This window comes from Pagrus pagrus (assembly GCF_965226575.1).
Source record: "Pagrus pagrus genome assembly, chromosome: 6".
NCBI classification, from domain to species: Eukaryota; Metazoa; Chordata; class Actinopteri; order Spariformes; family Sparidae; genus Pagrus; species Pagrus pagrus.
This window is the reverse complement of record NC_140190.1, coordinates 2,158,360-2,185,472: the sequence shown is the minus strand read 5'-3', so window position 1 is coordinate 2,185,472 and position 27,113 is coordinate 2,158,360. Positions and strand designations below refer to the sequence as shown.

The following is a 27,113-nucleotide window of genomic DNA, read 5'->3' as shown; positions in this document are numbered from 1 at the left end:
TTTAAAAACTTCTGTCAAACCTTCATCACGTTTTGTTCGAACTTCCGATCGCTCTGGACTGAAAAATGATCCGGCAGCTTTGGAGACCAGTTTCCTCAGAATAATTCCAGGATCATTTTAATTTCCCTGTGATCATCATTGTGTCCTGACCTACATGCTGAGTGAAGAGTTTCAAAGCTTTTTCTGACTCTCCTCTCTGACATCGCCATCTCTTGGAGCGCTCGTGTACTGCACACTCAAATGAGATGACACAACAGGCTGTAGTAGCATCGATTATATAGAGACATGGAGATATATCACTGACATGTGTGTGTATCTGTGCATACATGTCGCTGCGTTAGTAATGGCTTCGTGTAAATTCAAGCACACACACAAACACACACACACAAGATGAGGTCTTCACAGTCCAAGTCCTGCTCTGTTCGTCAGCTGGGCTTCATTCACAAAACGTGGCTCCGCCGGCAGCATTTCCTCTGCTTTCTATTTGGGGAAAGGACTAAAAAAAAAAAAAAAGAACCACTGACTTTGTTCTGAAGGTCTGTGTTTGTTTTTTCAGACCTGTCTGCTCTCTCTCTCTCCCCGTACGGCACAAATGAATCCAAGCGGAGAGCCAGAAATTCAGGGATAGATTAGGTTACACGACTTCCCAGAGACAAAAGTGGCCTATATGGGAGGGTCGGCCATGACAGTTGGCAGTTGGTTCGGTTTGGGGCGAACCTGATACCATAATTTAGATCTGCCATAAACACACAGACATGAGACGCAGGCCGACTCTCCCCTCTGAAATACATCCATGGGAAAACGAGGCATTTTGGCTGCAGAAGCCGACTGTAACATGAAATCCACGCTTTTATGATTAGATGTAACGTGTTTATCATTGCTTACACAAACTGATGGGAAGCATTTGCGCGGCCTTGCCCTTCGCTGTCTGCATGTGTGCCGAGCGGAGGCCTGGGAACAGAACAGGTATCGGTTTCTGCTCAGGAGACGGTTCAGTAATGAGTCCGTGTTTAGACGTGCTGACTCTGTCTGGTTTCCTTGTTGTCTCTGAGGTCTAGCGTGCGCGTTGATCTGAAGATGAATGAATTGTCGTAATCATTGTTTTTCAAACCGTTCAGCTGTAGAGAAACGTGTGTTTCTGCATGCGATGTTTTCTGCATGCGCTCATTACCGAGTGTGTATGTGTGTGTTGACGTCTCCTGATTAGCTCTGGCACCGTCGGCGAGCGAGAGGGTTTGTGGAAGATTAGCTTAGCGGGATGGTTTCCTGTCAAGATCTGCAGAAATCAAGTCTTTCCAGTGCAAGAGCCAACAGTCAGCAAACACATGCAGCGCCGCAGAAGATGTTTGATAATGTGGATGCAACTCTTTCGCCAGTTCTGAGAAACGGAGTATTTGTTGCTGTCTGGCAGCTGAAGCCGGGGCTGAAAGCTGAAGCCGGTGCAGAGACGTCTTAAGATGCACTGCTGCAGACAGCCGCTACACAACCCGGAGAGCAAATGTGTCTGTAAACCACTTAAATGTTGACATTTTACATTTCTTTACGTTGCAGCGCTGTGCATACTGTATGATCTGGTCAGGTAGAGTAAAGATCACCTGTTGGTTTTTAAATACCTGGTTCAGTCGCCACAAACAGAACTGGACAACGTCCCGACATCAAACAGTGGACTCAGCCATCTTCTTCTGGTTAATGTTTTTTACATAGACGATGTTGGTGAGTGACAGTCGGAGCTCTTCACTCCTGGTTGAATCATCACCACTGAAGATGAAGAACTGTGTGAGAAGAGTCTTTGATAGAAAATGTGCGGTCGTGAGAACAGAGGACGTCAGCCGACACTTCTGAGTTGCATTTTAATGAGAAACATCTGATCGAGGGGCAAAAATATACTTTTGCTGGAACTGAAGATGGTAGTTTGTACTTTAAATCAGTTTTTGCTCAGTTTGAGTTGAAAGAAAACTGAAAACAACTCGTGGGTGTAACAGCATTTAGAGCATCTTCCCAAACTAAAGCGTAAAACACAATACTCAGAAATAAAGTTGATTTAGCAGTCATGAAATAAACTAACAGGAGGAGAGAGCTGTGTTTCTCTCTGGCTGTAAGCAACCCTGGTGATCAACCCGATGTCAGCCAAGTACGTTTCTGCAAAACCACAGCAAAATTCAAACTGGACGTTTCTTTATGTTGCAACTTAACGTTTATTTAGGCTGAAAATTGTATTTACTTTACTGTCACATCACTGTGAATCTGCTTTGTTTAAGTTAAGGCACAAAACCCACTTGATTAGGGTGAGAAAAACATCATGGGTCGGATTAAAATACCTGGTTTGGTCGCCACCAGCACCTATGGAGATGGTCTGACTCCCTTTGAAAAATAGCCGAAAAAATAGTTGGAAATATCCCCGGGTGTCCTTCATATTATGCAGTGGTGTGTCTGTTATGCAGCCTTGTTGGCTGTAATAACGCCGCCACCTCCTCATGTGAAAGGAGGCTAATGAGCATTTGACTTTAACGTGATAAGCCGTGTTTGTCGCACACGTCAACCTTGGACGTTACTGTGGTTTGCAGAAAAGTTAACTGCGACTTATATCCTGGTGATATCCTGGTACAACTGAGCAAACTATAAAATCTATACCGTATAAACAAATCATAAATCTATTCAGACTATGTGCTGAGGCTTTAAATGTTGCGCCAGTTAGCTTGAGAATGAATTTGTTTCGGTTCTGTATGAAGTGATGTGTTTGTGTTAAGACTCAAGCAGGAGGCCACTGATCCAACCGAACATGAAAAAGAGGCAGAGACAGAAGGAAAATGGTCGCCTCTGTGGGTGACAAATCCAGGCTGTGATGTAAAAGAGGTGTGTGTGGGCGGTGTGTGTTTGAATCATCTGGCTCGTGGCGAAGTGTGTCTGTAAGACAAATGAAGGGAGAGGATGGCAGGGTAGAAGTGGAGGAGCGTCGGCATGTACGAGCCAAACCTCGTTATTACATCTGGGCGTTCGTGCGGTTCTGTCATTCTGGATCAAAGGGGGAAAAATGAGGCAATCCCTAAATGATTTACGACACACAGAGTTTTCTCACACGTCAGGTTCTGTTCAACAATTAATGAGTGAATGTCAAAGCTGTCGCGTGAAAGAAAAATGAAGGGATCAGACAGTAAAACAGACCGTGTCCACATACTTCTGGCCATATGGTGGATTCTGTCTCCTCCTCTCTTCATTTCTTTCACTCACATTAAATCTTTCCTGACTCCTCCTGTCTGACAGCTGACTGACTGTATGAATCCCTCAGAGGGAGGAGGAGGAGGAGGAGGAGGAGGACGAGGAGGAGGAGGACGAGGAGGGATCAGGACGAAGGGAGACTCAATCAGACGACGTCCTGATTGACGATGTGGTCGTCAAGACGTCATGATGTCATCCCCTTTGTTCTGTGCAGTCCTGTCTCTGGTTCCTTCAAACGTGAACACAAACTGTACTTTCGCCTCTCGTGCACCACACATGCGCTTCACACACACATTCATACGCTGATGCCAGAGGCTGCTGTGCGAGGTGTTTGACCTGCTCGTCAGGAGTCACGCTGCTTCCTGTCCAAAGCGTGCCGCCGTATTTGTACAGTCATCAGGAGCGAGTTTGGGTTCAGTATCTTGTCCAAAGACGCTTCCACAAGCAGCCGGGGGGGATTCGAACCACCGACCTTCCAACGAGTGCTCGAAGAGTTATAATACTCTGTTGACACAGTTCAATAATTTACTTTGTTAAATGTTGGGCTGGCTTCTCAATCTGTGAGTTACACAAACGATAATTATTTTTCTTTGTGCCTCTTGTTGTGAGCGTTCAAAGAACTCCTCCGTCTTGCCAGCTTTTTTTTTTTAAATTCACATAAAATGATCTTGGGCTGCCTCTGATGGTTGTTTAAATGATTATTTATGGTGTTGATGGTTAGTTATGTCCATAAAAGAAGAGATGCTCATCAGAGACAAGGAATTTTCTGAAAACTGAAGCGAAGACTTTCAACTGACAGCAGTAAATCCTCAGCCTGTGTAAAGACACATGACATAATGACTCACTGATTATCAAACCTGATGTCGATGCAGATTCTGGACACACTCTGGCCCCCCGAGCCACAAACCGCCTCCCCTCCTTCCTCTGTTGATCTCAGCTCTGCTCTAACCCTCCTGCCCTCCTCCTCTCTCTGCTTTTATCTCGATTCCCCTCGGCGCCCTCGATGAGGTCATTTCCTGTCTGGCTGGCTCGCAGCGCTCACACCTCTGAGTGCAGAAGGATGGAGGGATGATGGAGGGATGATGGAGGGATGGAGGCAGCGCTGTAAAAAGTGTTGGGTGTCAGATGTGCGCCCAGAAAAAAAAAAACTGTTTGTTGGCTCTGATTTCAGGATTTCCACCTTCGCCCCGGCGAAACGCTGCGTAATTAATACTCAGATACATTCAGCGGTGAGATGTCAGCGTGTCTGCAGGCACAGGAGTGTTTATACACACACACATACAGAAATATGTAACACTGACACGCAGGTGACACTGGCCCGTCGACAAGGTTTCCTCTCTGGCGGGCCGGTCCGACTCTCAGCCGTCAGCAGCAGCTGTTTTAGCCTCCAGGAGCTGCCTGAGCGGCGGCCCGGCTCCCCTCTGTCCTCCCTCGCTCTCTGGGAGTATCACGCTGCATCGTCAACCCGAGCCCCGGGCTCCGGGCCATCCGTCACAGCACCGCCTCACTTCCGGGGGTCGGGTATCTCAGACAGGCCGGGTCAGGAGGGGGGAAGTGGCGCTGGAACATCTGATCCTGATCCAATGAACGCGCTCCTGCAGACCTGGAGGCAGTCCAGTAAAAACCGGACCTGTCCAGCTTGTGTTCCACCTGACAGAGAGTGTATAACAGTGAAGCTACTCTGTGTGATATAAAACCGGGTCTGTGTAGAGATGGACCGGCCCGCTCGTTGATTATCCCCAGGAGGCCTTTCAGTCGGGCAGCGGGGATGGATGACCCGGCCTGCCCTGAATCAGAAACTGTATTTATGACTCCCTGCTGCTACAAACTACATGACATCAGCTGTGGTTTAAACTGAAATAGACTTTAACTCCACACACACTCTGGTAGCTGTAACCTTTTAGCCCGTGACTGTTCGGGTCGAGAATAGAAAACTGTGGTTTCAGAACAAGTCCAAACCACGGCCAAGTCATTTTTATTACTTTCACATTAAGTTCACAAAGGTGACGTTGATTGATCAGAAGTCTGAACACGATCTGATTTTGGCAGATTTTTTTATATTGTTACTTCATAAAATGAATTCTTCTTTTAAATCTGTGCGTCTGTTTGTGTTAGAATAATGTTTAACACTGAATGTGCAGCCTGGCGCCCAACTTCTGCCAGATTAGACTTTTTTCAGTAGTTCAGGAGGTTCCACCAAATGGAAACGTCTCGGATAAACAGGATGTTTGCAAGAATAATGTCACAACAGTCCACGATCAAAGGTTTCATGATGCATCAGACGTTGAGGATAGAGGGCATGGTGCTCGGTATCGGTGACAACAGGGACGAGAGGATGAATGGGGGGAATGAAGTGGAAAAGTAAATGAACGAGGGGAAGGAAACGGAGACGAACAGCAGGAGGATTAAGCAGGTACAGTTAGGTTTAACAGTGCAGGAGGTTGTGGAAATGTTCTGGCTTCCTCAGGTCACATGGCAAGAAAATAAGCATTTGGCGGTGATATAGTGTCGAGTACACGCGTATCTCAGAACCTCCCTGTGATTTCTGCTGCAGCCTTGAGGAACTAAAACAAGGTTTTCTTGTTATTTATGTCCGCTGCTTCCTCCCAAACAGCCTTTAATGTGATTTCATTCAGAACTCCGTGTCAGCCGGGATGATTTGCCGGCGGGCTTCGGTTTCGTATAAATGAGCAGCGCTTTTGATCCTGTGTTATAAAGTTGAGTTGGCTCGTCCTCTCCGCTGTGGAGAAGAGGTGAATAATCCACTTCCAGCTCTGCAGCCGCAGTCTGTATGTGCGCGTCTGGAGTCAGCGTGTTCCTGCGTTCTGCCGTTAAAGAGATTCAGATCCTGTTTTGCTTCATGCCTCTCGTTCTCTTGGCATCATTAAAGCAAAACAATGGCGTTCACAGTAAATAGTCATGGAAACGCAGAGAGGCGCTGCAGCTAAACACAGAGATCAGCCAGGAGTCTGTTCAGCCGCGTGACGGCCGCGGGCTGCACGCAACACACCCGTCGTGACCTCGTCTTTTAGCTGAGTCCTGTCTCTGCGCACCACAGGATGCACGGTACCTTTTAACACCGACAAAACCGTCTCAGACGGTCGGAAAATAAGCCTCGGTGTGCGTAAATGCTGTCGAACTCAAAGTGTTGATTCGTTGGAAGTTAACGCGTCACACAGTCGGTGTTTTTTTGTTTATTTAGTCAGATTTTTTTTTTTTTCACCACATTTCAGCTGGCAGACGGGCTGGAAACGAGTGAAACCCTCCACTCCATGGGTGCAGCTCCATCCCAGAAATCCCTGATGGGAGGCTGGCACCGAGCTGCAGACTCTCCACCAGTCCCCCTCCACTGCCACCTCCTGCACACCACACCATCCCTCACACATGCAGCTGCTGCTGCCACATCTGGGAGTGATTTCATTAAAACCAAAGAGTGAGAGAAAGTGAGAGCAGGGCAGATAAAATCTATAGTAATGTCTTCTGTCTGCGACACACAGAGATCTGCTCGCTTTGCTTTGTCCCAGCAGACTTTTTTACTAGTGAGAACTTCTTATCAGCTCTGATTCACTCAGTGGTTTGAGAGAACTGAGGGTGACGACTTTGCACGCTGCTGATGTTGCAGCTTAAACTTGTTTCTTGACTGATTTCTTTATCAGACATGCTTCATCATAATGTTGCCAGTGGACTTAAAGGAACAATTCACCCGAAGGTGAAAGTTTGGTCATTATCTCTTCACGAGAGAAGTTTTGTAGTCCACGAAACATTTCGTATTTTAATGTAAAACAACCGCACTCCGTCTGAAGTGGGTGCACGAGCTCGGCCGCATGTCGAGGATGTAAATAACATCTCCTCAGATCAGTTTGGGATCTCGGGGCTTCTAGAGACTTGGATCACAGCAGACGAGCTGTATGGAGACATTTTATGTTTTTTTCTTATAACAATAGCAAGTCTCCAGCTGCTTCAGCTGTTTAGCAGAATGCTGCAACTCTGTTTTACTGTGAAGCTCCAGAAATGTTTTGTCGACTACGAAACTTCACCTGACTTTATATCAGCATGGAGGGAGGAGATGATTAATAATGTTTCTGTGTGACTTGTTCTTTTAAAGTATTTAATCTACAGACTGGAGATTTGAATTATGTTTCTTTTAGATGTGAAGCTTGTTAGTTAGAAAAGATTATGACACCACACGAGGACGAGACTGAGCTGCCGTCCTCCAGCTGCAGGGTCGATTCCTACAGTAACTAAAACCCAACCCAGTCGCCAGAATAAATGTCGGCAATGTACGTTTCTGCAAATCATGAATGTGTTTTTAACTTTACGTTTGATTTGTTGTCACTTTATGTTTCTTTACGCTCCGGTTAGGTTTAGGCACCAAAGCCACTGGGTTCAGGTTCAGGAAAAGATCGTGCTTTGTCTTAAAATATCTGGTTCTGTCACCACAGATGTTGAAATGCCGTCTCCAACACAACCCCCGTCCTCTTGTCCTCGTGACATGAAAGTCAGCTCATATTCATGTGATCTGAATGTGATATGATGCGTATTGTAGAAATGTTAAAGGAGCAGTCTGTAGTTTTGGGGCAGAAATGTTAATGAGAAGAGAAATATCTTTTTCTGCCTAAATAATCAAACTGTCTTTGTTTCATGACTGAATAAACTGAATAAACAAAGTGACCTTAAAGGACAACACAATTTATACTGTTTTACTTTGTTTATATGTGGCGGACCCTGCCACCTTTCAGAAAATATTCCTTTAATGCAGATTTTTTAGACTTAAATGCCGGTTTGAAGTCACATATTCATTTAGATTTAGAGCCACGCTTTGTTCTTTTATGCTTATTCTGTGCTTCCAGCTGTAACTTTGCATAAAACATCATTTGATATTCGGTCTCGCTGGTTCTTCTGCTGACGCTCCAGACTGACGCTGTACTTCATTACATCACTTTGTATTTTTGGTCGCGTTCAGCAGCCTTTTCCTTTTCGCAGACAGCCAGCCTTTTAAATTTTCTGCTTGATAAATTTTCCTAATAAATAAATCTCGGGGCCGTGTTTTCTCTGAACGCCGGCCCGACTGTTTTGTACATCATTACGAGGCCGTGTGGTATGAGGAGGAACGATTATTCACTGGAAAATAAAATGAAAATAAGTCTAGTTCCATCTCAGGAAAAAAATAAATTGGGTTATTTTACACACTTGTTAAAAGTTTCTCGATGCTTTCAGCTCAGTTTTTGTTAACGGAGTGAGAACAGCAGCACGTGGCCTCCTCCCCCCTCGTTAATCTATTTTTAAGGGCGAAGTGAAACGTAATCTGCAGCGAGGACTTTGGCATCGAGTGTAATTTTATTATGAACATTTGCACTGAACCTCAATTATATGGATCCAGTGTGTGTGGTCAGAATTAATACGGCTCGCAGTCTGTGTGCATACTTACTAATAACAGCGGTGTGACCTCTGGAGCCTGCAGTAGCCAGCTGTCTGACTCATTAAATGTTGTTTCAGATGTATTAAGGAGCTGATCGGAGCTGTGCTGCAGTTTACAACGTTCCCTTTATCTGAAGGCTCAATCTAATATCAAAGCTGTGGTGGAGTCGTATCATCTCACCTCACTGCTGCACACTACCTGCTCAGCAGCAAGCAGCAGATAAACACAGTGAGAGTCTCGCTGGTCAACAGGTGCTCAGATGCTCACAGCTCTGGAGGAGAGTCGGTCCAGATCCAGACCTTCTGGAGGAATAAACACCCAGAGTCACATCAGATTCTGCTCTGATCCGGATCAGTTCACCGACGGGAGGAGAGCTCAGATTACTTCTTAACTTCTGGGATTAAAAGGTGGATTTATCTTCACTCCTGTTTATCAACAGTGATCCGCGGAGGTCACCTCCACTGCCGGGTGTTTGCGTAACGTTACAGAGAGGAGAGAGAACCAGAGTCTCTGCTGAGGGCTGCGTTCACTCAGAGGTTGACCTGATTTCAAGCACACAGACACACACTCGATGCTAATGTTGCTCGCTATCTTACAGCTGATGTACACAAACGATCCTGCGGTCAAACTCGCTTCGCTGATGATGAAAATCCATCTGACGTTACAGACGAGGTAAAGTTTTATTCACGTCACGTTCGTGCTGCGTTCACGTGCTCCTCAGAGTCACAGTCTCACCATCAAGCCAACGTTTCTGTTTCAACATTTGGGATAATGAGTCGGGACATAACTCAACAACATGTAGAACAAAGGTCGAGTCGTTTTTAGGCTTTTTTAATGTGCAAATCCTACATTTCATATCTTTACGGTGAGAGTAATGACGATGGTGTGCTGGATTATTATGTTCCTCCTAGATAAAGTTCACTGAGCACAAGATTTGTCTTTGGTCTCTACCGGCATGATGGCACCAGAGCACCTCACCCTCCTTAAATAATTCAATAAAAGCACAGGTAACTTCCAAAACTGCTGAATTACTCTGCTGACAGTAAAGTAAACTGACCCGACTTGATGCTGAATGCATTAAACTATGCTGCAGCATCCACTCAGTGTGTCGCCCTCCTTTCTGTCCAGGATTGTAATTATCTCCCGGGGATATTTTTAGTGGCTCTCTTGACGCTTTAATTAGGTTTACAAATGATAATTTTTAACCACCGTGTCTACGGTGGACCGTGGCAGCACAATAAACACAATCAGACGTTCCCCCTGCAGAACTGCATTAGAGGTTTGGCACCGTGAGAGAGGGGGAGGCTGGAAAATGTCGAGCTAGCTGGCATCAAGGAGCTCCTGTTACCGGTAAAAGGGGGAAAACTCCCAGCGCTCTGCCAATCCAAGGCACACACACACACACACACACACATACTCACATGCAAACTCCCAATTACGCTCCTGTTCCTGCAGAGGTGGTTTTTAAACTTCTTCCCAACACGAACATGTAGCGGTAGGAGGAGCTTTTTTTGGCTAACTGTTATGGCCGCCTCCTGCTGTGCTGCCATGGCAACAAAACAGCTGTCAGTGCAACAGGAACAGGAATGGGAGAAGAAAGGGAAAACATCTGACGTGGATCCTCCCCTGCACCCGCATATTTTCAGGTCTTAATCCCCTCTGATTCTAATAACGGGCTCCGAGTTTGTTCCCAAATAACAGCCTGCAGTGGGGCAGAAGTTTGAGCATCGTGAGCCTGGAAAAATGTTCTCATGCGCCTCTTTTTCTTTTTTTTTTTTCCTTCTGTAGTATTGGATTATGCTCTGACGCTGGAAAAGTCCTGCAGAATTAGGATGATTTCATTTCACGGGCACGCCGTGTTGTAATAAATTCAGCCGCCTCTCTGCGTGACCTCTGGATGAGCTGCTGCGGTCAGCGTCTCTCCGCTTCAACTCCTCGACTCCAGATTGGTTTTCAGTTTTCAGCGCACTTGTGACTAACTCCCCTCGATTGTTCAGGCCAAACAAACGATCACTGTGTGTGTGTGCGTGTGTGTGTGTGTGTGTGTCCGGTTCAATCACTGATCAGCTCTTACAACATGAGTCCCACAGCAGATGACAACCTAGAAATCTCATCTGGTTTGATTTCTGGAAGGATTGTTGTGGTTTAGTGTTTTCAAACTCTGTCAGATTGAGACGGTTATAAAAATGTTGTCATCAGCAATATATTCCTGCTTCATTCTCTCCGCTCGATTATTGCTTATTGACAAATAGCCCTCGCTAACGTGTTCAGTAGTCGGCCGGTGCTGCTCCCTCAGGCGGTCCCTGAAGACCCCGGGAGTGTTTCTGGAGGTTAGGAGCCGACCCGGCCAAAAGTATATGGACAGCCGAGCATCGCAGCGGTATGTGTGCACGGTTCAAAGTGTCGGATGAGGTCGAGGTCACATATTTATCCACGCTGTTTTGGACACACTGTGTATTAAAAGGTTGCACAGTTTATTTACAAGTTTACAAGTCATGTCAGTGTTTGTGCAGAGAGAGTCAGAATGAACACGAGTCCTGTTAATCCCAAAAAAATAATCTAGTGAAAACAATTTATCAAGCAGCTTCTCAGTTGGGAGGATTTCCTGTTTTTGCATTTTCTGAAGTTGGTTTTACTCCAGTCCTAGGGAAGTTTGATGGACACATTTTTCACTATTTTCTGACATTTCTGACTCAGATTAAACAATATATCAATGAAGTAAAAGTCATTTAAAGATTGATCTATAACTGAAATCATAATTAGTTGCAGTAGAGAAGTTTTCTAGTCTTGTTGCTTTTCTGACAGCTTCTCTTCTCACCGGGCTACAGACTGTACCTGCCTTTATCTTTTATGTCGGACACAATATGTAACAGATTAAATCCACTTTTTTAAATTGGAAAGTTTTATGTATGGTCACTTTATCATCTTGGTTATAGTCTTCAGTGTTTTTACAGCAGCAGCTCTTTGGGTTCAGAAAAGTGCTTCTAAATATTTGAATTCAAACTAAAACCGAATGTTAAATTGTTTTTTAAAGATTAATCATCTTTTGTGAGAAACAAGACTTCACATTGTACAGAATTTAAAACAAATCCAGGGATAACCTCCTGTGTTTTTACTGTATTTACCATGAAGGCTTCAGTCCTGCAGTTATTACTAGATCGTAATCTGGACTTTTCACTTCTGTTGTTTGTTCCCACATCATCGTTTGTCTGTTTAGATTTTGGAAAATGCTAAAAAGAAGATTTACACAAAATGAAATGGAAGGAAAATGACAGTTATCTTTGACGGATGTGCAGCTAACGAGACACAGATGTGCGGTTATTTGACACACATCTGCAGTCATAATTCTGTGGTCTTTATCAGTTACACAAAGTAATTAGTGTTGAATATAACAGAAAGAGAAAACACACATTGGCTGTCGGGGGCCCGTTGAGATCAGGGGCCCCGCTGAGGCCTTAATCCAGCCAGAAGTTTGAGTTTAAGTGTGTTTGTGCAGCGTTTTTACATATGAAAAGTCTCAAAATAAAGATATGTGCATGTGTTTTCTCTTCTATCTGAGCACAGCTCCCATGTGCATGCGTGCACAGAATGTGAATACATATGTTCCCGCATTCAGCCATATGCTGTGTGTAGCTGTAGTCTGCAGCCAGTGGATCTCAGACTGAGTGCCGGCACGTTGGACCGGCCTGCATGTGTGATCAGCGCAGCATTCCTCAGTGACAGCCGCAGGGCAACGGCTTCTTTAAATAGCCTCCGGATCACCAGCGCTCTGAGTCCTGCAGACGTGTTGGGACTCTCTGAGCTCAGGTGGAGCGTCAGCGCCGCCCTGTGGTCAGAGGCGGATCTGTGTCATGACTTGTTTACAAACATGGAGTTTATTGCACATACTTGACTTTTTATCTGCTGTGGTGACGAGGATACTCTGCTGTCATCAGGACGGTTCTTTAGTGACTGAGCTGATGTGGGAACAGTTTGAAGTGCAACATAAAGGATCTTATGTTTCCTTCAGCTTGTTTACATGTGAATATAGTTGTGTTAATTTGCAGCTGACAAGACGTTAAAACGGCAAAAGATTTTTAGACATAAAAATATTGTTTATCATCTTTTCACAGACTTTATTTTAATGTGCTTTTTCGATCATTGTGTTTTCGAGCTATCTCTGGCACAAACATTCCTGTCATGACTATATGTCATGACTACGAGACATTGTCAGCTGTTTTTTGCTCCGGCAACACGTTTTATTTCAGTTCAGTCAGATTTCTTGTGATGCTCCGTCCTGATCTCTCCTCAACTCTGTGACATTTTTCTTCTAAGTCAGATGAAGGTGGTGAAGTTTGGTGTAAAGGAGGAATTTTTTTGTGCAGTCTCCTCCTTCTTTTATTGTTTTCCTTCAAACTATATCCATGCTGCTTCCAGCAGCTGTCAGTCAGCTCTGCTGCTCAGCAGTTGTCCTCCATCTTATCATATTAATAGATCATATGCTGCTCACTTACACTCTTGTGACTGTGACTTCAGTGGAGCTGTTTTTCTGATCTGTCATCTCTGCGTTTTACGATTTACTGAAGTTTAGGCAGCTAAATCTACTCGGTTTAGGTCGGAGGAAGAATTATGTTCATGGTTGAGACAAACCAGCAGCAACTGTTGGTGTGAGACGGGATGCAAACAGCTGTGTTTACAGAGCCAAACCATTCGCTTCCCACGAGGGTTTGCAGCAGAGAAAACACACAGCGTCATCCTTCTGTTTGCGTTATGATGAGAGGTGATTCTTCAGACTGACATAAAAACAGGTTGTTGTTCTGATGAGGACGCTCTGTCTTAACCTACAGTCAACCATCCTGATTCAACAACGAGTAAACTGAAGGAAAACACGCTCTGAGTCAAGTCTCCCACACATTCACACGTCTGAATGAGGCTCCTACAGCAGCTCTGCACTTGTGCCTGTTATCAACACACACACACACACACACACACACACACACACACACACACACACACACACACACTCTCTCCTGTCTCAGATTCTTGGCATGACTTCCTCGTGGTAAAAAAGGAAACATCCCCCTCCCCACCTCCCATAATCCCCTCCTGCCTGCCTGTGCCATCCCAGACTCTCATGAAACGAATCTAAGCGGAGAGGAGCTTCTGTCCACTTCGTGTTTGGACTCTGTTCTCGTTGATGTGAGACAGCAGGAGAGAGCAGAGACCCGATCTGTGTTCAGTATCATCAGGACAGTTTGGTTCTTCAGTCAGAATCAACCCTGTCTTTTCACGTGTTATGTTGTACTAAATGGGGGGCTGCGATGCCCCCTACAAAAGACCCACCTGGCGTCATGTCTAACTCTGGTTTCCGCGGTTGCCGCACTATCTCGCAGCACCTGAACGACCTGAAGAAGGAGAACTTCAGCCTGAAGCTCAGGATCTACTTCCTGGAGGAGAAGATCCAGCAGAAGTTTGAGGAGAGCAGCGATGACGTGCACAGGAGGGTGAGTGAACTCTGGGCAGCATTGCATGAAATGATTAAAAATCCGCCGTGTCTGCGCTTAGCTGATGCACTTCTGAGGTTTTGTGCTGTGCAGAGCCGTCAGAGCCGCAGGTTTGTGTCTCGACACTTATTGGCTCTGACAGCAGGTCTCAGGCTGCTCTGCAACAGCTCATACAAACTGTCAGTCAGGACTTTCTGCCTGCGAGGATGACTGGGACTCAGAGAGGAAACTGAGCAGCTGCCAGTCGTGGAAAGTAATTAAGTACATTCACTCAACTACTGTCCTGAAGTGTCATTTTCTGCTCCTTTATACTTCAGTTCAAAGGCTAATATTGTTGTTTTTACTCCACTTTACTTGTCTGAAAACGTATGTCACCAGTTACTCTGCAGGTTAAGTACGACAATATAAAAATATAACAAATAAACAAATACATTATGATGTAATATTGTAGGTTTGGATCAAATAAAATCACAAGCCACTCAGCTGATAAACTGTATAAACCATCATTACCAGCTTTAACGTTAAAGCAATGACACATTAATGCATCAAATTATAATCCAGTAATAAAAGAGAAAATAAGTACTTTAACTTTTGGTACTTGGTAAAACATTTCTGGAGCTTCACAGCAAAACAGAGTTGCAGCATTCTGCTAAACAACTGAAGCAGCTGGAGACTTGATTTAAAACGGAAAAACAACCATAACAAACATCAAATGGTGGCAACCAGTGACTGTAGCTGCTGTTAGCTTGTTAGCTTGTTAGCTCAGTTAGCAGCTAGTATTCCAGACTTGGAGCTTGGAGCACAGGGGGGAGTGACAAGTACACTCCCTCTGGGCCTCCAGGAGGAGGTTTTCAGGCCCAGGACACCCAGAGGAGAACGCTCACAGGGACCTAACGTCAAAAATGATATTTATTCACATAATGATGAGAATTTTAGGGGTTTTGTTTGTTGTTGTTGTTTAAAACTACAAGTCAAGTCGAGTCCCAAGTCAAGTCACTCACAGCTGACTCGAGCCCACATCTCTGCATCCCGACCCTGTTTACTGTTAACAATGTTCACTGTGAAAGAAACACAACATCTCATTAATGTATGAGCATCAAACCTGCACCGACAGAAACAGCTGAAACACATCAATTCCTGTCTATAATAAAACAATGAGGTTTAAATAAAATGTGTTGCCTGTCAGGTCAGATGAAGGACACACACAGTGTATCTGAAGAGACCCACATGTCTGCAGTAACCGTCTGACCTGTTTTCTGTCGGCTACCAGACCCAATGACCTACATTGTGTCGGCCTCGCAGCCCTCAGGCCTGCTGTTTGCATGCATGCGTGCACAGATTTATTTTCACGGGTGCACACTGGGAACATGTTTATATGTTGCATGTGAGCGGCCCTGCACGTACAGTAGGAGCCCATCACCTGCGTTGTGTGTCAGTATGTCAGTAACTGGACCTGCTGCTGAACATGAAGCTCACTGCAGGAGCTCTGAACTGTAACTCCTCGCTGATGCGCAGGGAGATAAATCACTGCAGGCAGCAATCTGCACGTGAGGAGCTGACGGGCCAGTCCAGTCCAGTCCGGTTTGTTGCTGCTTTCAGAGCCAGAAGCTAAAAGTGGAGGTGTTGCTGGGTGCAGGGGGGAGGATGGGGGAGGAGGAGGTTGGGGGAGAGTGGTGGGTATTACTCGGGGGGGGAGGGGGGTGCAGAGGAGACACATTCAGCAGGTGCTCATATCCCCACCAGCTATTTATAGTCATGTAGAGATCCCTGAAGTCCAGGTCAGCACGTGCAACTGAAGATAATTTTGTGTCTCTCTGCAATACAGAAGTCCATATGAAAAATGATGATTTTAATGCTAAAGATGAATGTGTTGCTTTTGCGTGACTAAATAGGCTCATAAATAGTTTCCTCTGCTGAGTCTTTTACATGTTTCTGGGACATTTTGGACTCGATTATTATGTTAATATCCACTAATGTCCCACTGAGACAATCAATAAACACTGATTTACTGCAGGTTTCTTATTGATTTCTTTAATGAATCTCTTCCAGAACATCGAGTTGAAGGTCGAAGTGGAGAGTCTGAAAAATGAACTGGAGGAGAAACAACAGCTTCTGGACAAAGCTCTGTGAGTATTTGACTCCTGGCTGCATCAGGAGCCTCTGAACGTGTCCAACAAATCACTCAGCTGTGGTATATTACATCTTGAGACATATTCAGAAGTGGTTTCAAACATTCAGCTGCACCGATTTGATGAAATGCCTTTAGGGAAACCAGACAGAGAACTACAAAAACACTCTTTTCATCGCTAGTTTGATTATTTCCCATGAGCCCGTCAGTGCTTCAGAGCCCGGGCGCCCTCGGGGACCCGCCGGCCTCTCATCACACGCGAGCCCGGCCAGCCTGTAGACTCACCTAGCTATCACAACACACACTAAGCTCTGAGGAATGCCATGTATGGACCGAGCACTGAAATGCTTTTGAAGAGGATGAAGTGGCTCTGTGTTCTGGGACGCAGGACGAAGAGGGGATGTGGGTGAGGAGGTGAAGAGGTGTGTTTTGAAGGGGGGGAGGGTGTAGAGAGGCTGGGGAGGAGCAGGGAGAGTAAAGGGCAGAGGTGTCTTGTGGTTGGTTGTGTTGCTGAGTCGGAGACTATCTGAGCTGCAGCACCTGTCTGTGAGGCAGCTGTCCTGTGCAGACTCACTCATTAACAGCAGGATGACACTGAGGCTGTAAAATAAAGAACATGTTTCGGCATCAAACAGGAGTTTAATTAAACGGTCAGCTCACAAAAGCTGCAGATAACCTTGGTTTTATTCGTCCATGTTCTGAGATATCAGACTTCGCTGTCAACAGTTTTTAAAGGGACTATTTAAGTATTTTCAGTGAAAACTCTGTACAACATGTTCTGTAAAGTACCTCTTTCTACACGACTGGCATCACAGGACCGATTCACAAACGCAAACTGGTCTGGTACCTCTCACCTCAGTGATTTTCTAGGAGGTGTCATCAACAGGTGCAGACCAAACTACTCTGGATGCAATTAGACCTGCAACCAGTCAGAGCTGAGCTAGTTAATGCGCAGCTCAACGCACAGATAAAATGTGAGCTCGTTAGCTTCAAACTGAATCGTAGTTTATTATGAACGTTAATGCAAAGAGAAGCATGAATCGCTGTTCTTTGTAATGTCGTCCACTCATCTCTACAACTTCAGCGAGCTTCTGTCCACAGGAACCATCGATGCTTTAAACCAAAAGTCACCAGCTAACACGAGCACTTGTTGCTACATGCAGAAGTGCTATCGCTTAAATCGCTTAGATTCGGCCTTGTAGATCTAATCTGAGGGATTATTTTTATTATATAATTTTTGCTTCAGAAAAAAATGTTGGTCGACTGCTCAGGTGAGATAATGGAGGTTACTTCTGGTTAGCCTCCTTCATACAACAGAAACAGCACCGGCTCATAGACACCAGAAGAGGGACGAGATAGAATATAAATATAAAATATATTTGCTCTCATATGAAAAAAAATATATATATGAGTGCAAACAGACAAAATGATACGTGAGAGGTAACGAGAAAGGAAGAGCTTGAAAGCCGTGAATATGCCGTATGTGTTTTTATGACGCTGCATATTTTGAAGCCTTGTAATTTAGGAGCAACGCTTACGTTAGTTTGTTTTGTTGAGTTGAGTCATAAGCAGCACAAGGACACATACGCATCCAGATAATTGTAGAAACTTAATAAAATAACTAATCATCCCAGCACGTGTAAAAATCCTGTCCATCACCATTTATTGATGATTTCTTCAGTAGATGCTTGAATCACAGCAGCAGCTCAGTGACACAGTGTTGTCGTGCAGTACAGACAGTATTTAGTTCAGCAGTTCAATATATTCAGCACTTTGTCCAAATAATGAAACACTAAAACGCTAAAAGTGGAGTCTTTGAGGAGCGTGACTGTGTTCATGGTGGGGTGGAGGTCGGGTCAGTGCGGAGGTATTTTCTCTCTCTGTGCTGCTGTTTGATAAATAAACTCTGTGGACACAGTTTATCACTGGAGCTGCTAACAGAGCCTGACTGATAGATGTGAGGAGGAAAGGCTGAGTGTGACCTTCTGACCGGCGGAGCTGCTGAGAGGTGGAGCGGTGACAGACCGGCTTCACTCCACCTCCAGACGTTTCCACAGCTTTTATTATCACCTGTTTGTTCGCAGGACGCCTCAAAATCTTACAATAAAACTGCTTCTGTGTTCTGATGTGTAACTAAATGAGAGGTATCAGATTTAGTGGAGCACAGAGACAGAGTACGAGCCGGACGTTTGGAGACATGAAGCGTTATACGAGTCTGTGAGTGCTCTGGGACGGACTCCTGTTAACGACACCGTGATCTAAGTGACCAGACGTGAATAAATAATGAGCGTTTGTTGTCTGCGAGGAGAAAAGAGCCAGTGAAACGAACCCATCTGCCTCTGAAGTCAGCAGGTTTTTAACTGCATTCATTTATTATTTATTGAGTGTAGGCTCGCTGCAACCATCTTCACTCAATGAAAGATTTCAAAATGTGTATTATTTTTTGTCTAAAGGTGGTTTTTAATTTTACCTTTTACTTTTTATGTCCAAAACCAGCGTTTATTTAGTTTTTAGTCTGAGAAAATCAGGAAAAAAACTCCTGCAAAACTCTCCTAGACTCATGTGGACCACGTTTTTAAAAAACAGTTTTCATTCAGAGGCGTAGATCTGTTGGTCCAGGTGTGTTTGATGGGATTTTGAGGTATGGTAAACAGCCAACGTTAGCCTGGCTCATTATCTGGCTACCGCAAACAGCATCAGCATCTTGTCTTTGGGAAAAACGGTCATTGATGAATACTTTTCATGTACTACTACCACATAGGTCAACAGCAGAGAGCCTGTCCAATCAGAGTGAAGCAGAGCTGCAGCGTCGCCTGGAGGATCGGCAGCAGGAGATCTGCCACATGCAGGAAATCCTGGAAACCAAAGTTCAGCTGCTGCAGGAGGTAAAGACAAGAACAACGAGGTTCATGTAGTCAGAAAAACTACAGATATAAGAGGCAGTTTGTCCTTTAACGAGGTGATGAACACTGGTTAACACTGATCCCATCACTTCCTGTCTGTGTTGCGTTCAGGAGGCCGAGCTGGCGCGAGACGAGGCCGAGCGGATGGCCTCGCTGGCGGACTCGGAGTCTCAGCGCTGCCTGGCTCTGGAGAGAGAGATGGTGGAGAGGATGGAGGAGAGCGGAGGCTCAGGTGGAGCGTTCACCCAGCAGGCCCTGAGCGACAAGGACAGGTGACTTTACCTTCAACCACAGACTCGTGTTCAGTCTGATCTACGGTCATGTTGTAGTTCCTCCCTGATCTTTTGTACTATTTCCGACAGTTTATTGATTAAACAATAACACAGATGAATTGATCTTTGTAACAATAATTAGTTGCATGCGTACGGTTGTGGTCTCTTGTTCTGCGAGTCGTCTGCTGACACTGTTGGCACTGATAGCGCTGCTGAGGCTGGAACAAAGACTCTGACCTACATACTGTCTCTGACAGCAGCAGTGTCTCTGGGCTGCATCTGTGACCTTCACTGCAGCTTCACCGGTTTTAACCTGCGCTGCTATCTCTCTCTCTCTCTCTCTCTCTCTGTCAGGGTGATCAAGGAGCTGACGCAGCAGAAACATTCACTGGGTCTCCGGGTCGAGGAGCTAGAGGTCAAAGTTCACAATCTCTTCTCGTCTCTCAAGGAGAAAGGAAAGGAAGCGGAGGTATTTTTTCCCCGTACACTCATTTACAAACACTTTCACCTTCACAAACAGCTAAAACTCTGAACACTGCGCTGAAGAATAAAACCCAAACATTCACGTTAAGCCTCTTGATGAATCTGTGAACGTGACCCGGTCAGGCGAGCCAGTCGCAGGCTAAATCAGTCCACCCCTCCTCCTCCTCTCCCCTTCTATCTTTGTGTCCTGGCTCAGACCCCAGACGGGCCTGACTCTCATATCAAACTGTTTTTATATCCACATGTGGGTCAGTGGATCTTTGGCGATGCAGACGAGCTTCACACCAGCGTGAAGGTGGAAAACACGTGCACGTTAGAGCTGACAGGACAGTCCCTGTATGGTTGTTCTTACATTAGAGTGGATATCGTGACTACACCGACACGGTTACCGTCCACTGTAGATCGTTTATTTTCGGTCCTAATAAAAACTGTACTCGTTACCTGATACAGCTGCTGATATTTTTTGGTTCGGCCCTGCAACACGTCAAATAAAAAGAAGCCAGGATGTGATTTGATCTGGGGCAGAAGAGGGTTTCAGGGTGATGGCTGCTTTTTTAGCACAGAATATCAAATGTGTCTTCCTTGTTAATTTCAGTTTCAGTCCTGTAAGACGTGTTCAGCAGTGAGTGACAGACGTGGACTTCTTTCTCCACAGAGTGACGGTGAGCGGCGGGTCCAGGCGCAGATGCAGGTAGGAGAAACATGTGACACTGTGTGTGAATGAGATGTGTTTATGTGTGAGGGACACGCTGCTGCGGCCCGGTTCGTATTTAAGACGATACCTCACGACCCACAGGCTGCAGCTCTTCCTGCTGTCTGATAGAGAGGAAGCGCCACCTGCTGGTGTCTGATCTACGCTGCATGTTGACTATCAGCTCTGGTTGTTTTGCATGAAAGCATTTAGATCAGCTGAAAGTCTGAAACAAACCCGACTACTTTCATCTTTCATCCTTCATTCTCCTCTGATTTTGGTATCACTACTTTCTACTTTCCTTAAAATCCCTTAAATTTCCTCCAACACTTTCTTTTCTCCTTTATTTCCTCCCTTATTGCTTTTATCTATATACACCTGTTGTTGCTCCTTTACTTGTTTCTTTCCTTCTGCTCTTCCCTCTTTCAACTATAACTATAACAGGAAAAATCCCTAAAAACTGGAAAAGAAAGTTTTCAAGTTTTCGTCACATTGAGTATATTTTATTTTTTACTTAAATTTCCATCTTGTGTCAGTAAAATATCAAATGCAGGACTAATATTTGAGTATTTTGTCTATTGTGAAACTTCACAAACAGAAGCAGCCATGTTTTCTCTTCCTGTCCTTCTCTTGTAATGTGTTCATAGTTTTATGAACTAGAATTTTACCTGACCACAGATTTAATGTGTGGTAGTTGGATCAAACACATTAAATGCAGATATGCACCATTTAAAACTGAAGAAACATCCAGTGGTGGAAAGTAACTAAGTACATTTACCCAAGTACTATGCTCATAGTTCTCCTCCACTTTAGCTCCACGACAACTTTAGTTACCACTCACTTTATAGTTAGTTTTTGTAAGAAAAGTTGATTTTTGAGTCTCAACTCGTTAAATACTGATGCAGAGGGATGGCGCCGACCCGTCCTACAATCCCAAAACGAAGGAAAAATCAACTTGTCTCACAAATAGGACCTTTAACAACACGATGTAATGTTATAGATTAAGATCAAACTTTATGGATCCCTGAGAAGAAATTCTCAAATAAGGTAATCAAACAAAAGTTACAGCAAAAGTGATGAACACATTCATGAAACATGGCACTTTTTAATGAGTGCTTCAAGTTTTTTCGTACTTCAAGTATATTTCAATGCTCATACTTTTGTACTTTAAGTATTTCTACACTGTGGTAGTGCTACTTGTATTTTAGTACAAGCTCTGAGTTCTTCTTCGACCTGTCAAAGACAACATCATTCAGTAACTGTGCCTCCTCGTCGTTACTTTGTTTAACCCCTTTGCGTGGCGGCCCCTGGAGCTCTGTGGCCCTCCAGTTGTTCCCGGTTGGTAGCGCAGCCTCGCGGTCCGTCCTGCCCTCACATCACTCTGATGTCAGTGTCTCTCAGATGGCTCCCATCAGCAGCCATCAGACATCAGGTTCACTGCAGAGTCAGCTCACACGTACAGTACAGTCCTGCTCGTGTAGTTTCACTTCCCTGACGCCATTTTTAATTACAATCAGCCTGCTGTCTGCAGGCCGCTGCTCACGCAGACTCACTCCATGAAGGACTCCATTGTTTACTTTGGCACAGCAACAAGCGCGACGTCTGAGGCGAGGAAATCAGCAGAGACACCTCTTCTGTCTGCAGAGACGTTAATCCAGAGCTGTCACACTCTGGTATTTCTGCCACTCTGAGCAAAAATAAACAGCGGCTGAAGTCTGTCAGCGGCGTTTGGCACTCATCTCTGATTAGGATTAATTGATTTTTGATTGCGCGCCTCGTTCAGGCCGATCAGTGTTTTGGTGTGGTGTCTCCAGAGGCTTTCAGGGTGACAAATGTGGACAGAGGCAGTGCCAGGGGGGGAGTCAGGGGGTCCTGTGGTGGTCCACACACACACACACACACACACACACACACACACACACACACACACACACACACACACACACAGAGGTGAACAAATCACACGTGACAACAGTTGTGTCAACAACCTGCTGCGATAAAGACGGATGAGGACCAGTTTATCTGTGGATCCCACAAGTGTCTCCTGAGATAAAATCAGCTTTTTACAAAACCTTAATCCTGCTGCTGGATTGACACGTCATGTGACTCACTGAGCGAGTTTCAGTTTCCTCCTCCTCCCCCGTCCTCCCTCGTCCTCCCCCGTCCTCCCTCCTCCCGCCTCTCTTTCATTGACATGCATGTGGAGGCCGGCGCAGGACTGGGCGCCCCTGGGAAAGGCATGAACTCATTCCACGCCGACTATTTAGAGGATTTAATGAACCTGATGGAAACACTCGGCCTGCACACACACACACACACACACACACACACACACACACACACACACACACACACACACAGGGTTGTACCAACACGACAGAGCTTTGTGAAAAATGGAAAATGTGATATTTTGAAGTACACAAGTTGTCACACAAAGTTTTGTTATTAATGATCTGGAGGGGAAAAAGAAGTTAAACATCCATCTGGCTGAATGCAGCATGTTTAGTAAAGCAGACTAAATATAAAAGTATCCGATATAATCTACACAATTATTCTATTTATTATTGTTGTGTAATGTTTCATCCTGTACAAAAAAACATCACCACAAGCAGAACTTTTAATATATATATCAAAATGATTGAAATAAAAGTAATCCTAAACCACAGGTGACATCATTTTTTTAAAAAAACCACCAAAATAGAAATAAATATTCAAAATGAGCTAAATGAAATGTAGCAGAACAAATGTCACAAATTAAATAACAAAACATCAAGTGGAACAAAAAGTCAATCTCAGGATGATAAATGATGATAAATGATCCAATGAACATATTGTTGCATAAATCTTTAAAACTGACAGGCTGATTATTTTAATCTTCGATCCGAATGATGAATAAACCAACATGAACATTAAAACAGGCCCAGCTTTATATTACTTTCATTTTCATCAGTTGAAAATCACTGAAAACACTTTTAAACATAATAAAATCTGTTAAAATGTATTTCATGTTGTTTTTTTTCTTCAGGGAAACAATTAATTAATTTCGACATGATTAATTAAGGAAAGGGGGAAATCCCACATGTTTGTTAGGGGGGGGGGACTCACACCCTCCTGTAAAATGGTTCAGTCCAGGCAGCTGGAGGAGGTCTCACTCCTACACAGATACAGGGGACCGGAAACCTGAGACAAGAGGTGGCAACACAGAAAGCGAACTTGTTTTAAAACTTTATTAACAAAACACATATAGACAACAAACAGTAATCGTCCTCGACTAGAAGGTGTTTATTTTAGTTCAGATGTTTGTTCTGGACATTTATGTAAAAGAGTGCATATTTAATTAAAAGGCTACTTTTGCATATGTAAACATTAAAATATCAGGAAACGTGTCTAGTCTCAATGTAAGAAGCCTGATCTACAGTTAACATACAGAGGTTACACCAAACTGTCCAGTTTGAATCCTCTTTATTTTCTGAGGGTTTTACTCAGGGGGCTTTGTTCAGACTTTACAGCACATTTTCATCCTAAAAACATGAAGAAAGCTTGCTTCTTTATGGCTGTTGACAGTTTCTTTTTAATTTCATGCAGTGATAGAAAGAGAACCCAAAAAAAATAAAAAACCTTTTGACTTTAATATGTCAACAATATGAAACAGGAATTTTCAGCCTGGATTTATTCAATGTTCATATTTCTGTTCTGGACATTTATGTAAATTAGCACATGCTATATGTAATTAGCCATTTTTTAGTATTTAAACATCAAATATCAGAACACTTGGGGCCTAAATAATCTAACTGCATTAGATTACTGCATGTTGATATCTGATTGAGTATTTAAACAGAAGATATTTCACATTTCTGTTATAGAAATATATGGAAATTAGTACATCTGTAACTAGATAGATATTTTTCTGCATAATTTAAGATAAAATAAAATAAAAAACTTGCATTATAAAAAGATTCTCATGGTGTTGATGTATGTAATCAAATTGTGAAGTTTCCTGGAGATCAGGCCTGATTACAATGTTTCCTCTGTTCACCTGCAGTGCAGTGTAATGTAGTGCAGTTTAGTGTAGTTTATCCTTTAAGTATAAAGCTGCATGACATTTAATACTCCAGTAAAGGACGGGCACCTCAGATTGTGTGCAGACCAGTGCAGCAGCCTGGTAAAGCTCACTTCTGCAGTCGGGTCTAGTTAAAGCTGCGGAGTGAGACCTCCTCTCACTCATCCCCGCTCTCTGCGCGCCGTCATCGCTGCGGTTGTCTCCGCGGCTGCAGCTCTGACAGCTCCTGCCTCCATCCTCCGCTGCTGAGGCCGGTGAGCAGCGGCCGGACCTGCCCCCGAGACTCGGACCGTCTCCTGTGGTCGATCTCCGAACACCCACACCGAACAACGACGGAGCGGGTCGGGTCGGGTTTTTTTTTTCCGTGTTCGTGTCGGATGCGCTGCTGCGGCGGGGAGATGCTGTCATGAGGAGGGACGTCTCTGATTTACGCCTCGAACAAAACACGGAGGATCGTCTCTGTCAGCGGGCTCACCGAGGACGAGCACACGGGATCAGAACCGGGATCGATCCGTCGGCACATGTCTGTAGTTCACCACCGAGGAAGTGAGAGTATAACCCCGCCACATCCGCTGCGCTGTGCCCGGACTGAGTCAGAGCAGCTGGTCACGTTGTCATGTCTGCGTGATCCGACGAGATTTGTGTCTGAATCAGGAAAGAAAAACCAGCTGAAGGATGCTGAGAGCTTCCTGATCTGATCTGCAGCATCCGGTGACCGTGTTCAGCTCATCTTTAATCAAAGAAGACGATTAAATAATAATTATTATTATGCAAAGACTCAGTTTGATCTCAGTTTCTGCACAGAAATCAATTTAGTCCACTCTGATTTAATCTCCTAAAAATCCAAATAATTACAAAATTATTTTGTGAAATTAGAAAAAGACTATTTAGTGGCTGTTCTGGAGCTTTTGATCGATCACACTGACTTCTTCATCTTTACACAGTAAAGACTTTTCCTTCAGGTGTCAGCGGCTCAGGTCTTGACACTGGAACACAAAGGACGGAGGCCTAAGAGGGACCAGAACTCTTTAATGTGATTAAAACTGATCACAACTTTTCTAAGTTTTTCAGTTTGGATGAAAGTTTTTCAGACGCACCTGAAGTCCAAGAATAAATTCTGCACTTCGTCCTGATTTCATCCATCGATCCAAACAAACTCACACCTCCTCTCCACGACATGCTCGACGTGGTGAAGATGAAGGAGGCCTGCAGGATCTGCGCCCGCGAGCTCTGCGGAAACCAGCGCCGATGGATTTTCCACCCAGCGGCCAAAATCAACCTGCAGGTCCTGCTGTCCCACGCTCTGGGTCACGAGCTGACCCGGGACGGCCGCGGGGAGTTCGCCTGCTCCAAGTGCACCTTCATGCTGGATCGCATGTACCGCTTCGACACGGTCATCGCCCGCGTGGAGGCGCTGTCTCTGGAGCGCCTCCACAAGCTGCTGCTGGAGAAGGACCGGCTGAGGCAGTGTATCGGAGGATTGTACCGGAAGAACAACGCAGAGGACGGGACCGTGGTTCCGCCCGGGTCTGTTGAACCCGAGGCGGTTGCTGAGGACTCTCCTGTGGTGGATCTGTCGGCCCTGCAGGATGTTAGATACTCAGACATGATCCAGGATGATCTGACCTACTCCGTGTATGAATCCTGGGCTGACAAGGAGGACCCCGCCCTGGACCAGCACACCCAACACCACCACCACCACCACCACCTCCTCCAGTGCCCAGCAGCTGACCCTCTCTCGGCCCAGAAGCCGAGGCGGTGCAGAGGTTGCGCAGCTCTCCGTGTTGCTGATTCGGACTACGAGGCGGTGTGCAAGGTGCCTCGTAGTGTTGGGCGCAGGAGCACATCCTGCGGCCCGTCTACCCGCTACTCGGCAGCCACTCCGGGGCCCGAGGACTCCACCAAAGCCTCTGGAGGTTCTGATGCTACAGTCGTCTCCTTTGAGTCCAGCTCAGCTGAGTTGGACACTGATAAGACCTTGTGTGACCAGACGAGCCCCAGCCCAGCGTCGTCTGTAGAGTCTCTGGACACAGCCGTGGACGTCAGTTGCCCTCCGGCGAACCACAAAGAAAAAGAAGAACCAGAACCAGAACCAGAGGAGGCTCCAGTGAGGAGGGACACTCCATGGGACAAACACCAGAGCGAGAGCTCGCTCTCTGGGCTGGAGACGATGCTGAGCCTCCTGAGGGGCTGGGAGTACCGGCCGGTGAAGCCTCGAAGGGGCAGCAAGCTCCCAGTTCTGGTCAAAGCCAAACTGGAGCAAGTCCTGTCGCTGCCCGTCCCTCTGAGGTCGCCCTGTGGAGGGGCAGCGGACTGCGTGCTGTTCCCCCATCAGACGGTACCGGAGGTCGTGACCCCATGTCCCCAGCAGGAGCTGCAGGTGGAGCTGGCAGAGATGGAGGAGCAGTGGCTGGATGATTATGTTCAGTGTGGTCCGTTCCGCTTTCAGCAGGTACAT

The 27,113-nt window shown here is 45.3% G+C and overlaps 1 protein-coding gene across 7 annotated transcripts in view; it reads left to right on the top strand.

Annotated features, from left to right (window-relative positions):
* Nucleotides 1-27,113, top strand: part of pde4dip (phosphodiesterase 4D interacting protein) — a 101,916-nt gene that overhangs the window by 24,540 nt on the left and 50,263 nt on the right. For 4 of the 7 annotated variants that reach the window (XM_084354199.1, XM_084354198.1, XM_084354200.1 and 1 more), the window contains exon 1: nt 24,836-27,107. In XM_084354199.1, coding sequence (XP_084210325.1) covers nt 25,833-27,107 — 1,275 coding nt within the window. In that variant the 5' untranslated portion in view covers nt 24,836-25,832. Of the gene's footprint in view, nt 1-14,007; nt 14,119-16,167; nt 16,245-19,007; nt 19,132-19,260; nt 19,422-19,775; nt 19,891-20,499; nt 20,596-24,835; nt 27,108-27,113 lie in introns of those variants that run through there. The other 3 variants (XM_084354203.1, XM_084354202.1, XM_084354201.1) reach the window with 3 other exon arrangements.